Here is a 14,041-nt window from a genome sequence, read left to right as displayed (position 1 = left end):
TCTGTTCTATTGTAGAACTGACAATAAAGATTTGATAATGCAATGAAAGACATTATTCCACTGGGACTGTACATCATCAGAGATTTTCTGTCAAATCATGCCATTAGATTGTCTGGTAAATCCAGAAGGATGTCAGGGTTTTTAAGCAGGCTAACAGACCTTGCTGTTAAAACGTGGCCAGTTTGTAAGGTGCTCGTAGGAGTAATTCAGCACTTTGGACAGCACCTGCAATAGTTTCAGCCACAAGTGCTGTCTTCAGGCTCAGTGTAAAATAACCTTCCCATGTGAAAGTAATCCACAGCATTCGGTGATAGCATGCACTATAAAGGCACAGGGAGGATGGCCAAATAAATGTATTAATATAAGGAATGTAAGGTGTCCCTGCATACTCGAGCGAGAGTTGTGTTCCCATTCTTGGCAAGTTAAGTTCAATGTGGGTGTTGGACTCCACCATGGGTGCGCCTTGTTCCTGGTATTCATCGACATAATCTTAAGACTGGTCTCGAGTGAGTCTGGTTTGGGGACATAGGGGTGGTATCTCTGCTGTTTGTGGATGATGTTGTCCTCATTGCAAATTGACCTTCGATGTGCATTAGAACGGTTTCTGGCTGAGTGTGATGTGGTTGGGATGTGGCCTTGGTCCTCTCCCTGAAAATGATGGCTTGTCCCTTCAAGTGAAAGTGGAGCACCAGCCCCAGTTGGAGGAGTTCAAGTATCTCGGGGTCTTATTCGCACGTGAAGGTAAAGGGGATTGGGAGATTGGCCGCTGTGTAGGTGCAGCGGCCGCAGTAATGCGGGCATTGCATCGGACAGTGGTGGTGAAGAAGGAGCTGAGCCAAAAGGAAAAGCTCTCGATTTGCCAGTCGAACTTCATCCCTACCCTCACTTACGGTCACAAGCTATGGGCAGTGACTGAGTGAGATCACAGATACAATGGCCAAAATGGGGTTTCTCCGCAAGGTTGCAGGGCTTATTCTCCTTGGTAGGGTGAGCTCAGCCATCTGGTAGGAATTGACAGTGGAGCCGCTGCTCCTCCGCATTGAGAGGAGTCCGTTGAGGTGGTTCGGGTATCTGATAAGGATGCCCCCAGGGACACCTTCTTTTGGAGATGTTCCAGGCACGTTGAGTTGGGAGGAGGAGATCCAGGGGCAGACCTAGGACACACTGGAGAGATTATATCTACCGGCAGGTCTGGGATTGCCTTGGGACCCCTCAATATGAGTTGGGGGAAGTTGTTGGGGAGAGAGACGTGTGAGCTGCTTTGCTTGCCTGATTTGGACTACGTGTTGTGAAAAGTCATAATACTCTGGTGGGAGCTCTTCTGTCTTCTGTACCTGTCAGTCCAGTTGTCACCCTTCCTGTCTTGCATTTGTGCAATCTTTTCAAAGACGTTTTTTCGAAGTAAAAATGGAAATTCCAGGTTTAAGTTAGGGTATGTATCACGCCTCCAGAACATTAAGTTCCAGGCTTGATCTGCGAAAGTACCACACCTCTCCAGGACAAGTCGTCTCAGGTTCTGACGGCTTCTCTCCCTTCCTCTCTCTTGTTCCCTCTCTTTCTCTCCCTCCCTCTCCTCCTCTCACAGGCAGCCGGGAGGCGGCGTTCACCTACGCCATCACGGCTGCGGGCGTAGCCCACGCGGTCACAGCCTCCTGTAGCCAGGGCAACCTCAGCAACTGTGGGTGTGACCGCGAGAAGCAGGGCTTCTATAACCAGGAGGAGGGCTGGAAGTGGGGAGGCTGCTCGGCGGACGTCAAGTATGGCGTCGAGTTCTCCCGAAGGTTCGTAGACGCCCGCGAGATCAAAAAAAGCGCAAGGCGGCTGATGAACCTACATAACAATGAGGCAGGAAGAAAGGTAACTGCAACAGTTAAAAACACAGAAAACAAAACAACACGATTGACTTTCAATTAAGCGGATTAGTAGGAAATGAGTAGAATTTGCATATGCTTATGTGTTACCATTAGTTATCTGATTGGTTATTTATTTAATATATTAAAAAGGTCCTTTTTTTGTTCTGTTTGTTTCTGTTTGTTTCAGATAATTTTGTGTGTGTGTGTGGTGTGTGTGGTCTGCGTGTGCATACGTGCATGGGCCTGTTGAACATTCTAAATCGTTTCTAACTAGGTCTGGACTATAATTTCTTTTTTTTTTTTTTAAAGGAAAAAATTCCCGCCACAGGAAATGTCATTTTTCAATTCATTTCTCGAGTTCACCTTTATCTTAACAGTTACTTCTTATGAAAGAATGACACTAAGGTCAATAGGACAAATATAGCACAACATCAAATGGTACTCCCGGCGAGCTTCGTCCTGTACCCAGCACTCCCTCCACTGCGGGTGAAAACGATGCTGAAATTACAGGCTTTCCCGCCAAAAGCTTCATGTTTGATCAGAAGCGTCTGCGTCGAAAAGACCGTGAGCGCCATTTCCATAACACGCGTCTTTACCCGTGGAGTTTACCCATAGCGGACCCCGAATTTTATTACGTGTAAGGGAATACACTTCCGCCGATTGAAATGGCGTTCGGAATTCGCAGTAGCGATGATCAGCCAGCGTGCGTCCGCGTTTTAGGCGGGAGAGAGCGCCCGCCTGCCCGCCCGCCCGCTCCAGGCGCTCCACGCGATTGTTTGTCCGCCACAAGCAGACGGAGTCTTTTCCCCCTCACGAGCGCCACACGAACAGCCAAAAACATATGAAGTCAATTTTTCATTCTTTAGATGTTGGGTGAGTGATCTCTGTAAGAAATCCTAATTCCTTCCTTTTTTAACTAATGCGTAGCAGACGACAGATACAGATGGACACCATGTTAAGTGAACATTTCTAATGGGTTCGTCAGCTACATTTCATTTACAAAAACTGCAGCCTGTTCCATGGACTCCTTCCTCAAACTGCACCCAAAAAGGTTTGCAAACGGAATCTTCTCCTCCATTTTAATATCCCTTCCAAAGAGAATCCCAGGGATGTTTGTCGAATGAGAGAATTAAATTTCGGGTCTGAAGACAATGTGGTTTTTTTTTTGTATGCGCCGTATGGCATGTTTTGAGTGGATTAAACAATTACTTTGTGCAAGTTTTTCGAAGAAACCATTACTGCCCTTTGCTTGCTGCCAGATAAAACAAGGGAGAAACTTGTTTTTTTTTTTTGACGAAAGAATTATGAATTTAATACGAGCACAGAAATCATATTATGCATCCCTGTTCCCTTGACCCGTGAGGGCAGGAACGCATCTAGTTATACTGGATCAGCCAGCTGTTTACCGCAGAGCCCTGATGCACCACCGAATAAGCCAGAAACCGAACTGCGCTGCCGTTCAATCACAGATGCCCCTGGCCTGGAGAAACTCAACGTCTGTTCTTAACTGAATCACACAAGTGAATGCAAGTGTGTCTATTTTCTCCACAAGGACAGTCTGCACAATTGACTTTGGTTGATTGCTTAACTCACCACGCTGTGTTTCTGGGGAAAACAAACTTTTGCATATGTCTGTAAGCAAAGGACGAATGTTGATTGAATCCAGGTCTTTTTTCGTCTGAAGAAAGTCTGGCTGTGGGACTCTGGATTTGTGTATACGTGTATTTACTGGACGCCCATGCATGAGCAAGTATCAGATTGAACACTATGAAGGTTAGATTGCCACAGATGTATTTCAGATCACTTTCAGGCTCCTCATTACTAAAATAAATGACGGGACTTTTTGTATGAATGTATACTACAGTAAAAGTCAGGGACACGTTTGATTTAAATTAATAATATGTTAATATATACGCATCAAGTTGCCTTAAAGCTCATTAATGTCCTTCAGTAAGAACTATTGTACTTTCTGGAACAAATTTAAAATTGGCTCTCACAAGTATCAGCCTGATATTTATTTCCTTAATGCCTTTTCCCAAAATGCACAATGATCCAGATGCAAATGGTTCATAGTCATCTGTCTGTGCAACAAGTCTGTTACTGAATAACCGAAGACTCCACATAACTTTAGAATAATAGTATAAAAGTATGGTCATATGAGATGTACGTTTATTTTTTCAGACATTTGATGTGCTGTTTTGGAAGTTAGAGGGAATTACAGAGTGAAGCTTAAACAAACAAATGCATTTTCCTTATATTTGACAGATATCTGGCATCAGTGTTCATTTCAGAATTTCAAAAAAAGTAGAAAATGGGGTTTTGCTCATTTGAGTATACACATGTAATAGATAGTATTTCATCCAATGAATTGGATGGTTGAGTTTGCCAACTGTTCCAAAGGTTAACTGGGGAATTATCAGACAACCAATAAGAATGCACAAGTCATTTTGAGCAGACAGTTTTTTTTTTTTTACCAAAGAAAAGCACACATTGACCTGGGACAGAAGGACAGAGTTGAGTAGGCCTTGCCAAACCTTCAGTGTAATAGCATTGATTTGACTCATGTTGAATACATGCATTATGGTGTGTAAAATACAGTTAAGTTCAGAATGTCCTGTTATAGCCTGCATTTTAATAGCTTTTTAAATGTCAAATATTTTTATCTCATTTCCCCCTCTGAGTCATACTTCCTTGTTAATTTTTGTTATATTTTGCAGGGACCCTGAAAATCAGAAGACAGCTTGATTTCTTGATTTTTTGTTTGTGGAGTCTATCTTTACTGCTTTTGAAACAATTAATGACATTTCAAAAAAGTCCATATTTCAGCATTCAGATTAGTAAACTGAGCTAGGTACTATAATTCTCTCTATCTGTCTCTCTCTCTCTCACTCTCTCTCTTTCTCTTAGAGAAATACAGATGTAACACATCAGCAGAACTGGAACATAAATTGCAAACAATAAAATGTAATTCCACATGTTAAACCATTTTTTATTAATCTTTTTGTTAGCTCCTCACATGGATGCACCCAAGGAACAGAAGTGAACTAAATTCTACAGTCTTCAAGACCAAACTATTTTAGCTATATCTTTAGGTTATTAATATTATTATTGTTGAATTATTGTTATTATTGTTATTATTATTATTATTATTATTATTATTAATAATAATAATAATAAATCATTAATAGCATAATGTGAAAGCTGGTAGGCACTGGTCTGACACGCCCCCTGCATTCCCCCATCAGGTGTTGGAGGAGAGGATGAAGCTGGAGTGCAAGTGTCATGGCGTCTCGGGGTCCTGCACCACCAAGACGTGCTGGACCACCCTGCCCAAGTTCCGGGAGATCGGCTACATCCTGAAGGAGAAGTACAACGAGGCGGTGCACGTGGAGGCGGTGCCGGCCAATCGCCTGAGGCTGCCCACCTTCCTCAAGGTGAAGAAGGTGCAGAGCTACCGCAAGCCCGTGGACACCGACCTGGTCTACATCGAGCGGTCGCCCAACTACTGCGAGGAGGACCGGTCCACGGGGAGCGTGGGGACGCAGGGGAGGCTGTGCAACCGGACCTCGCCCCACGCGGACGGCTGTGACCTCATGTGCTGCGGGCGGGGCTACAACACGCACCAGTACACCCGGGTGTGGCAGTGCAACTGCAAGTTCCAGTGGTGCTGCTTCGTCAGGTGCAACACCTGCAGCGAGAGGACGGAGGTGTTCACCTGCAAGTGAGGCCCGAGAGTGGGACTGACAGACCAGCCAACAGACAGACAGAGGGACCCTGGAGAGAGCAGTGCGCACTGGGGAGGGGCGAAAAGAAGAAAGAAAAACAAAGACCTGAGAATGAGAACGAATGGATTAATGAAGAGAACAGTCACAGAATGGAGATCTTGATGTCAGCTCTTGACAGACTAACAGATGTTGGAGGTTGCAGTGCATGCTGGGAGAAAAAAAGAGAAGAATGGAAAATGATATATTTTGTAAATGGTTCAAGAGAGTGGATTTTAAAAATGGGAATAACGCTATCGACTTGGACAGATGTACGAATGTTTGAGGGGCAGTGCATGGTGGGATACATGGGAAAAACTGAGAAAAGAATGGAGAAACGAAGAGGAAATTTGGAAATGGTTAAACAGCTTGGAATTAAGACTATCAACTCGTCTTGGCATCTTTTGCACATCAGAATCTATTTGCTTTAAAATACAAATATAAAGAAATAAATTGGTAAAAATGGCTATAGATAATTATCTATTAAACTATTAGATCGCACATCTTTTTCTGGAAAAAAAGATGTGTTCTTATGCACTGATGAATCCCAAACTGACTGGAAATTGTGATATAATAAGAATTAAATCTTGCCTCCAGGTGGGAACTGTGCAATGCACTGTGGGATTTGTAGTTCTCTATTTTTATGGAACACTTAAAAAAGGAAACAGAGGGACTTTGACTCCCAGGATGTTGTGGAGCAAGACAATGAAAGTATTCAGCAGAAAGACTAAACGGGAGAAAATTATTCCTCATTACACAGACTGGTCTTCGAATGCAACTCTTGGGGGTTTTCTTGGGGGAAATTGAAGTGTGTTCAATTTCAATGTTCAAAATCTTGTTTTTTTGAACATTATCAAAAGGAACGGTACATTAGTTTCTCACCTTTTGGGTACTTTTGAGAATTGGAGTCTCTCCACATTAAGTTCTCTAACTACCAACTGGAAAAACATGGTGGAGTATCTTTGTTGTCCAGTCACACTGGAACTGTCTGTTTGAACACTGAAAATAAATTATTTATGTTATAGTATCTTTAAAACAAAGCACTAACGGGTAGAAATGTCTTATTTTGTACTAAGTGTAAAAGAACAAATGTGTAAACTCTTGACTGAAGGTGCATATATTTTAGAATATCTCAATCCTCCTCTTCCTCCTCATCTTCCTCCTCCTCACAGTGGTTTCATTGCTACTAGTATGTTGAACTTTTAAAAAAAAATTCCTGTTATAGTTTACATTTTACAAGCAGGTGAGCATGTATCCCCTAGCTCATGTGTGGCCTATATATAGATTACAGTCACATAATCAATATGAATTATTTTGGTTTATTTTGCATTCACAGCCTGTGGTCAGTAGGTAGGACAATGGATTCTGGTTTCTTTTTTGCTACATATTTCTTCCTCCTCAGTCCATTGAACGTGAAATCAATTACAATGCTGGATGTGTTGTCACGTTTTGGGCCGAATGCTTTCTTTTTGTTTGTTTTTGCTGTGATTCAGCTCAGATGAAGATGGAAACATCAGTTTATCGAGTTCTGAAATTCACTGAGAGACTATGAATATAGCAAGTTCTTAATCTGATCCTGAAACACATTCAGTCAAAACTTGTATTTCAGTTATAATTTGAAAATAAATGCACACAATTTAAAAATTTATTTCACAAACGCAAATTGCCAAGTTAATGCTGGACTCATTGCCGAACTCTCCACTGTGTTTCCTGGAAAAAGAAAAAAGATTGAATGCACTCGCATTTCACTGTCAGTCAAAGTTATTGACAAATGTTGGTTGACTGCTGGCTGCAGCCTTTGGCCCAAATTTCAAAACTATTTTCATGATGGAAGAGTAACTTGGCCGTTGGGCCTCTGTGTTCATTGAGTTTGAAACTAGAGAAGTGCTCTATAAGCTGTGGAAAACATGGAAATGATATGTGTCTGATATGTGTCAGATACCCACAACTTGTCCATTTCCACTAGTGATGGAAATATGACATTCAACATGGCTGCTGCTAGTATTGGCCAAACGACACAAAAAAACTGATGCAGCTTTTTGTACAAGAAACATAGGCCTATATACTGCCTAATTTCTAGCAAAGAGATTAGAAGTACATTCCAATATTGCCTGAAATATAACTTCACAGTTCCAAGGACTGCAATACAAAAGATTAAGTGAAAGATTAAGAAATATAAACAAAACCTATTAAATCAAATGTTTTTTTAAATAAATTTTAATGTGTAAATTAAATATATATAATATGTGTATAAAGGCATACCTTTTACATACACTGCATGTTACAATGTTGGCACTTTAGATTATTTATATACAGAGAAATATATTTCAATCTTTTAATTAATATTAGTACTGTCTTATTTCAAAATGTTTTCTCTTTAACTACACTCTTCTAATTAAAACAAGTGTTTGGATGTTGTTGTTGCTGTTTTACTGTAAATGAAACCTAATTCAGTCACGTATTAATGTGAATTCAAATGGAGCCATGTTTATCAGACAAAACACTTCTTCTGGCTGTTATTTGTATTTCAAATGCCAGCAATTGCTTTCTTTCTTTTGAAACTTGGTTGCACATATTAAATAGTCTCCATTTAGTTGATGTACTAAGAAAAGTGGGATTTGTATTCATGTTATATGGGTAGCATCAGGTTGCAGGTTAAATCAATAACTTATTAGGTGCTAGCTGTATCAAATTTTGATTGTTGAGCAAGATTGCTTAAGTTCAGGAATATTCATTTACCCAAGAAGTTTACAGTTTAATCATAATTCTACATGTGCACCACGCTAACAGTTAGTTAAATATTTATGTCAATAATGCATCTCTGCTGTACAATATTTGCATTTCATAATTTTAATTTCTATGGCAGTTCCAAATGTACAAAATTAGAAATGTTTATGCTTACCACATTTACATAATAATACACCAATTTATTTTAAAAAGCAGCCCTTTTAGAGTTTTTACAAGTTTTTTAAATAAGAAACTCTTTACCTGCAGATAATGCTCTTTCTAAGTGCCGAATTATTGGTCCATAGAAGACGTTGAAAATCAGGAGTTAGCTGCTGTAGCTGTATTTCCAAATAGCTTTTAAAAGCATATAAGTTTGTTACTGTTCACATGATCTGCATATCTAAGACCTAGTGAATTAAAATACGATATGATATCTTCTTGCAATAGTATTCAATCTGCCTGCAGAGTGGGAATAACTTGGAATAAAAATGGAGATTGATGTTTCTTATGTTTTTTCCCCCAAGGAGACAGCAGCCATCTTGGGACAAAAATTCTGTTCTCTAGCATTTAATGCATTCAGATCCTCCTGTTGTAAGCAACACAATTATTTGCTTTTGTTTATGATTTCAGCTCTCATTTTAAATCTCAACTGAATAAAATAGGCTTAATATCACAGTATTTCTCTATTTATTTATTAATTTTTTTGGCTCAGTCTGTATACCTATTAGAGAAGTGTGAGGTCTGCAAGGCCTCAGGATAAAGGGTTTTAGTTCTATGTGGGGCATTGTCAGGGAGCCCTTCAGTGTTTAATTATCAGTCCAATAAATGCACTGCCCACCTGCTGCCACCCGCCCTCTCGAAAAAAAGTCAACCCTGAAACCCACAGCCGAACTGCATCATGGGAACTACCCGCAGCAGAACTGCACCGTGAGAACTATTCATAGTTCATCATAAATGATGAAAACAAGTTAATTGTTTTCCTGTCTGAATCCTGACAGTGTTTTTTTCTCTTTCATGATATGACATTACAGCTAAATTGGTTCAATTGCATTGATCAATCACACGCATGGTCAAATGAGTGATGCCAAATGCACAAATGCTAATTTGAAATATATTCAGCATTTGACCTGAATCTGAAAAGTCGGTGAGCTGGTTCTGTAAAGCAGTGTTGCACAGCCCATGGTTCAGGGGAACCAAGGAACCGATCACCTCTCTGATTTATCTCATTATTCAACCAATCAGTGCCTGATTCTCCCTCTAATTCAACCAATCACTGTCAGGTTCACCCCCTAATGCAATGAATCACTGTCTGTTTTACCCAGCTGAGATGATTCTCTGTCCTGATATGAATGTTTTAGATGTTTAAAGAGGGCTGCAAAAACTGCAAGACTGTAGGCATCCAGGGTCGAGGATATAGCTCATTTCTACCCTCCTTGGCTTGTGTTTTGTTTTCAAGTTTACTTGGGGTGTTTTCATAAAAATGACTACCCTGGTAATTGGTTTGGTCAGTACTGTGGAGTTGCTGAGCACTGTAAAATCTACTGGCACACATTGTCTGTGAATGGTTTTCCTAAAATGTTGATTTGTCAATGTTGTTCAACAGAGCCATTAAAATATCTGTTTGTCATAGTTAATCTAATGGAAGAGACAGAATCTTTTATTTCGAAGTCAAACAAGGATATTGGGGGGAATGCTGTTCTTGCTGACCGCCAACCTTAATTATAAAGCAGAGGAAAACAGCATAAATGTCATTGACCATTTAATCAATCACACCAGTCATAAAAAGTAATAAAATCATAATTCAACAAACCATACAAAGGATTACTGACATGGCTGACAAAAAGCCAAACTCTGGAAAATAAATGTACATTTTCTCTGGAGCCAAAAAGCTTGAGTCATAAACAAAGTAGGAAGAGGGGTACACTGAGGTTTATAAATATTCCAAATTTTTTGACAAATTTAAATCAATCCCTCCTGCGAGTCAATGACTGCCCATTTACAGCATAAACCCAACAGCAGGTTCATTTCAAACGGAACATTTGGGAGCTGCTCTCTGTAAACTGTGAATAGAGGCTGTGCGCTACTTTATTCAGTTGGTTTACGGTCCCGCTCCTCTTTCCTGTGTCTGAAAAGCATTGCGCGCAGCCACCAGAGCAGAAGTAAGCCGTGTTTTGTTAGCCGTCTGAAACCCGGAGTGCCGGAACCATGTAAGCTCACGTTACTATACCCGGGGATTGAGGGAAAAATAAATCCGTTTGTTTCTGACAAACATTTTGTCATTAAAAAATATGAGATAGAAAAACAGGCTTTGCGGCTGCTGTGCCCGTCCCCTAAAGCGGCCATTGTGGAGGTGTCAGATTCATTAGCTCACCGGGACACGTTCTGCAAGCTAATGCTTCTGGTCTGATTCACACCGACAGGGACTCCGCCTGCTTTTTCACAACCAGCCCAGACAGGACGAGGAGAAGGAGGGGGGAGAAAGCTGCACAGTAACAGTGCAGTTGAACTGGGCGGCGGACAGTATGACTGGAGTGCAAAGTATCTGCTGTTAGTTTACATTCAGTGGCCATCGTACAGTTGAGTTTGTGTGTATGCGTGTGGGGTGGTGGGAAGTGGAAGAGGGGGAGCCTGTAAGCTACATAAAACCCAGGGCAAGGTAAATTTTAAAAAAGCACAGAGTAAAATATTCAGTGCTAAATCAACTCTGAATGAGTAATACCTTTACACACTAAAGCTATGTAAACTTCAATGGGAAGATTGTGGTTTTTTCATGATGAACACAATATAAAGCAAATTAACATGCTAATTAAAATCAGAGATGTTATAGTAAACCTATTTTATCAGTTCTTCTTTCAGTATGGTTTCAAAATTCAAAAACATGCTTTTGAAGCCAAATTATTCAACCTTATATTCAAAGAACCTACTATCTGCTCTGTGGTTGTATTGTTTTGGGTTTTTACGTTTTTTTTTTACAATACAGCACTGCAGTATTACAAACAATTAAAGACACATCAATCACAGAAATAATGAACACTGAGACTTCTCATATTCTTTCAAATAATTGTTTTTTATTTACATTACTGCCATTTAGCAGACATTCTTCTACAGAGGAACATACAAAAATGTACTTTATTTTTTATTCTTACAAAGTATCCATTTTTTAGTTGGACATTTACTGAAGCATTTAAGGTTAAGTACCTTTGCTCCAGGGCAGAACAGCAGCACCCCAACTGGGCATCCAAGCCACAAACTTTGGGTCGCAGGCCCAGCTCCCCAACCATTACACTACATGGCGGCCCATTTTCATTTCTCAGCTCGGAAAAACAATTCTTTTTTTTTTTTTTCTTTTTTTTTTGCGGTAATTCAATATTGTGCATTCGCCTGGAGTCCCAATTTCACAGCAAGAAAAGTTTGATGGTTTTCATCTGGTATATCGCAACACATATTTATTTAGTTTTACTATTTTCATAAAAAAATACATATGTTACATTTATATCCTGCAGCATTCCACCACAGTTAAAATGGCTGATTTTTTTTTTTTTTTTTTTACATCTAATGTTTGGTTTTCATCATACATATTTTACATTGTTTAAACTTCTGGTGTTTTCTGAAAAACTGTCATCCGGGGTTTTTAAAAAAAAAAAATCATCTGGTTGATATTAGCGGTGAAACAAAATTTGGTTATTCAAAGGGACAGGCCTGTGTGGCATCATCTTTAACCGCAGGATGAAGTGGGCACATTGCTCAACTGCTCAGTTCGAAGTCAAAAGTCTGGAAAAACCTGATTGTCTTCGTGTTATGGAACCTCATTCTTTTTGCTCATTAGTTATGGAAAGTCCCTAGGTTCAAAGTTAAGATGTTGGGGGGAATTGCATTGTTCATTTCTTTTGTTCATTAGCTGCACAATGTCATTCTGAAGGGCAACTTACTGTATCAGCTCAGAGTTCAGATTTACCGCCCCTCAACTACAGGCAGTAACATGGTCCCCATTAAATCATCTTTTGTCCTTACGTGACCAATTTGGTCTTACAAATAAATGTGTTTCAGTTTTCTTTTCTTCGTAAAACGGCTTGGCAAGTTAATTGCAGTGATTACTTAACATGCCAAACTGTGTCTGTGGGGGAAACAACTAAAAACAACTAAATGCATTTATCAAATGTTGGCTGAATCAGGGCCAAAAGGAGGTGTCACATGGCCCATGACCTTAATCAACACTTTATTTCAAGAAATGTTTTCCTAAAGGAATTCCTCGGTTTACCCGTTCGTCATTTTTAGGATATCTGCTGAGCAGTACTCATTTTATGCGAATGAGATCCCATAAAATGTGCACAAATCTCTTTTTATATGAGAGGCAAATAAAACAAATGACATAGAAGGTAAGCATATGTTCGTGCTTACTGGATAGCACATTTGTGAAGAGCTTCACATAAGGATTGACAGATTTAAGAATGCCAAATCTAATGCAACTGCAAATAACTGAATTTATTTATTGAGTGGGTGGTTAACAATGAAAAGCAGATGCTAAAGATCGGAGTGTATTCAATAAGGCATGGCTAGGGCAGACACACAAACACACCATGTAATGATCCTGGCCAGAACCCCAAGTCTGTTTTTTCTGGAACAGAGGAGGAGAAGTCCTGGTAAAATATGTTTTTTTTAAGCAGATCAGTTTGTTCTGGAATAGAGAGAGGTTCTGATAATATAATTCTGCTCTGGAATAGAAAGAGGTCATGGTAAAGAAGCTCTGTTCTAGAATAGAGAGTTCCGGGGAAACCAGCTCTGTTCTAGACTAGAGAGAGGTCCTGATAAAGCAGCTCTGTTTTAAAACAGAGAGAGTTCCTGGGAAAGCAGGTTTAATCTGGAAAAAAGAGAGGTCCTGGGAAAATAGGTTTAATCTGGAATAGAAAGAGGTCCTGGTAAAGTAGGTTAAATCTGGAAAAGAGAGAGGTCCTGGTAAAGTAGGTTAAATCTGGAATAGAGAGAGGTCCTGGTAAAGTAGGTTAAATCTGGAATAGAGAGAGGTCCTGGGAAAGTAGGTTTAATCTGGAATAGAAAGAGGTCCTGGTAAAGTAGGTTAAATCTGGAATAGAGAGAGGTCCTGGTAAAGTAGGTTAAATCTGGAATAGAGAGAGGTCCTGGGAAAGCAGGTTTAACGGTTTTCACCTCACACTGCGGGTAGGATTACCATTGTGTGCACCCATGTGCAATTGTGTGTCTGTGTGTTTGTGCATGTGTACATTTCTGTGTGTGTGAGAGAGTGGCAGCAGGTCCTTATAAAGCACGTTTTACAGCAACATGTCAGTAGTTCCAGGGCAGCCCCCAAATGCCCCCTCTGACTGGGTTACTGTTCCCCAGTTCACCAGGCCACAGGTTCTCCTTCAGCACATTTCCCTTATTTTTCACCTTTTCTTTCTCTTGGCTGGGCTTTGATGAATGGAAACGTGAGGTTGTGGTTTTGGAGAGCAGAGACCACCTGAGACGGACCGAAATGATTTGAAGGAAATACCCCTCTGACAATGTTTCATTTTCATGTGAGGTCTTCTGCATGCTCCTGTTTGAACCACACCAGCTGGAAAACAGTATTTTTATGTCTTAAATGTCACTCTGATTTTCCTCTGAAAACTATATGTTAATGAACTGGTCAGGGAGGGATTCCACTTGAAAATGTTACTATTGTACTGCAGTGTACTGTAGAAACGC

General features: G+C 40.2%; 1 protein-coding gene and 1 long non-coding RNA gene across 3 annotated transcripts in view; one reads left to right on the top strand and one right to left on the bottom strand.

Annotated features, from left to right (window-relative positions):
* The window catches only part of LOC135259845 (protein Wnt-7b-like), a 29,423-nt gene extending 19,443 nt beyond the window's left edge, over positions 1-9,980 (top strand). For both annotated transcript variants that reach the window (XM_064344693.1, XM_064344692.1), the window contains exons 3-4: positions 1,586-1,857; positions 5,099-9,980. In XM_064344693.1, coding sequence (XP_064200763.1) covers positions 1,586-1,857; positions 5,099-5,578 — 752 coding nt within the window. In that variant the 3' untranslated portion in view covers positions 5,579-9,980. The remainder of the gene's footprint in view (positions 1-1,585; positions 1,858-5,098) is intronic.
* Positions 1-14,041, bottom strand: part of LOC135259846 (uncharacterized) — a 50,274-nt gene that overhangs the window by 9,898 nt on the left and 26,335 nt on the right. The gene's annotated exons all lie outside the window — the stretch shown is intronic.

The sequence above is a fragment of the Anguilla rostrata genome, chromosome 7 (genome assembly GCF_018555375.3).
Source record: "Anguilla rostrata isolate EN2019 chromosome 7, ASM1855537v3, whole genome shotgun sequence".
Taxonomy (NCBI): Eukaryota; Metazoa; Chordata; class Actinopteri; order Anguilliformes; family Anguillidae; genus Anguilla; species Anguilla rostrata.
This window is presented reverse-complemented; position numbering and strand designations above follow the sequence as displayed.